General features: G+C 52.1%; 1 protein-coding gene across 1 annotated transcript; it reads left to right on the forward strand.

The window, feature by feature from the left end:
• Nucleotides 1-505: 505 nt before the first annotated feature.
• Nucleotides 506-1,036, forward strand: LOC148294177 (uncharacterized). The gene is made up of 2 exons (XM_088254848.1): nt 506-586; nt 662-1,036. Exons 1-2 carry the CDS (start codon nt 506-508, stop codon nt 1,034-1,036), a joined length of 456 nt encoding a protein of 151 aa, XP_088110974.1.
• The last annotated feature ends 1,464 nt before the right edge of the window (nt 1,037-2,500 follow it).

Here is a 2,500-nt window from a genome sequence, read left to right on the forward strand (position 1 = left end):
AGGAGGAAGAAAAAAGGCAGAGTAAGAGATGCCGTTCGGCAGGTCTTTTCGTGTCTGTTTTGTAAAGCTACCGTTTCATTCCTGACTTCGTGTGTTTTGTTTTCCAGTGGCAGGTGGGAGGCCAATGAGTGAGGCAACAAGGCGCCGTTTGGACGGGCAAGGGGCGTCGAGGCAGAAGAAGGTTCAGTCCCCAAGGCCGAAGAAGAAAAAGACAGCAGGAGCTTCTGAGGGGGCTTCGGCGGATGAGCAGACGGTGGCTGATCGTCGCCGGGAGAAGAGGGTGGCCGAAGCTGAGGTTGTGAGGGAGGTCCACCTCCAGGTGACAGGCAAGAGGCAGATCGAGGGTCCCCTCGATGTGACGCCGTTGCCGAAGAAACCAAGAGGGCCGAACGAGGGGACTTCCGTGCTCATCCCGGATGATGAGGTGGAGGGGGAGGGGCCAGTGAACGTTGCATGCCCTCAGAAGGCCGTGCCGTTCATCAACAGCATGATCGATGGCGCCCAAATGGAATTATCTGAGATCGAGCAACTGTCGATGAAGACGTTGCGTGAGCAGACCGGACGCGCCTTCCGGCTTCAGGCTGCAGTAAGTTTGTAGAGTTGATTTGTTGTCAAGTATCTGTTGATTCGGTATGTACTAATCTGTCCGTTGTTGTTGCAGGCTGATATGAAAATGTGGCTCTGTGTCAAGCGGGCTGTGAATGCTGCCGAACGGTACCAGAAGAAATTCGAGGAGGGCCGTTCGAAGATTGCCGATGCTGGGAAGATGCTCCAGGAGGCAGATCGGCGTGCCGAGGAAAACGCGGCAAAAATTGCGGAGCTTGCCTCGAAGCTGGCGGCGACCGAGCTGGAGGTCGTTGCTGCTCACGAGGCCAAGGTAGCGGTGGAGGTGGCCATGGATGCGGCTGAACGGTCGCATGCCAGGGAGCTGGAAGAGGCTAAGGCGAAAGCCGTTGCTGAATACCGTTCCACAGAGGAGTTCACGCTGATGCTGGACAAAGAGGTCATGGAGCAGTGTGATGACCTGCTGTACTGATTCAAGCGGTACAACGCAGATAAGAAGCTGAATATGAACTTCCTCCAGGAACTGCCGCAGTGTGATGACCTGCTGTACCGATTCAAGAGATGCCGAGCCCGAGGAAGCTGATGACACCGATTCAAGCAGTGGGGAGGAAGAAGGTCATCCCAGGCCGAGGGCTGCCAATGTGTCTACTATCGAGCCGTCGACTGGTCCTGAGCCTGCGTCAGCTGATGCCGATATTGTAACGACCGAAGCCGATCCACCCTCCTCTTAGACTTAGTTAATTCAAACCTCATTTTTGGAGTTGTATAACATTTTTAAACATGCCGAATGACATGTTGTAAAGACAGATGGCCCTTCTGTGGCCTTTTATATCTATGTTAACTTTGTTTTGGTTTAATTTGCTGATGTCCGTAATTCTGTAAGTGTGCATGCCGTATGTAGAATATTGTTGATATAATATTGCTGTATCGTAACGCCATATGTATGGAATGGGGATTGTGTTGAAATAAACCGATTACAAAGGTGACGACCGAAGGTGACAACCTAAGGTGTGAGCACTTGTACAAAGGGTGAGGACCGAAGGTCACGTTACTTGTAGTAATATTTGAGGTGCTCTATATTCTAAGGATGGCCGAGGGTCTGACCATCGGTACCACGCAGTCGGTAAGTTCCTGGTCGGCAGACAGTGATGACCTCATAAGGACCTTCCCAGGATGGACCAAGGGTGCCGTCGTTCGAGTCTTTGGTGGCGAGAGAAACTTTGCGTAAAACCCAGTCTCCCATTTTGAACGATCGGCGTCTGACGCGCGAGTCGTAGTAGCGAGAGGTCCTCTGTTTGTAGGCAGCGTTCCGAAGCTGAGCCTGGGAACGGTGTTCATCAATGAGGTCCAGGTTGAGAGTGAGCAGGGCTTCGTTTTGCTCTGGTTTGTAAGATGCCGTTCGGCACGAGGGTGCGTTGATCTCGACTGGGACGACAGCTTCGGTACCGAAAGCAAGGGAAAATGGTGTTTCTCCTGTCGACCGTCGGTAGGAGGTGTTGATGGCCCATAGTACTTCCGGAAGGAGATCGGGCCATGCTCCTTTAGCCGCCCCAAGCTTCTTCTTCAGCGTCTTCTTGATGATCTTATTGATGGCTTCTACCTGGCCGTTTGATTGTGGATGTGCTGGAGATGCGAAGAACAAGTTGATGCCGAATCGGTGGCATAGGTGCCGGAGCTGAGAGGAGTCGAATTGTTTGCCGTTGTCGGTGATGATTGCGTTCGGTACCGAAGGGTTTAGGGTTTAGGGTTTAGGAGGGTTTAGGGTTTAGGGTTTAGGGTTTAGGGTTCAGGGTTTAGGGTTCAGGGTTTAGGGTTTAGGGTTTAGGGTTTAGGGTTTAGGGTTTAGGGTTTAGGGTTCAGGGTTCAGGGTTTAGGGTTTAGGGTTCAGGGTTCAGGGTTTAGGGTTTAGGGTTTAGGGTTTAGGGTTTAGGGTTTA

The sequence above is a fragment of the Prunus avium genome, chromosome 6 (genome assembly GCF_965620075.1).
Source record: "Prunus avium chromosome 6, drPruAviu1.hap1.1, whole genome shotgun sequence".
Taxonomy (NCBI): Eukaryota; Viridiplantae; Streptophyta; class Magnoliopsida; order Rosales; family Rosaceae; genus Prunus; species Prunus avium.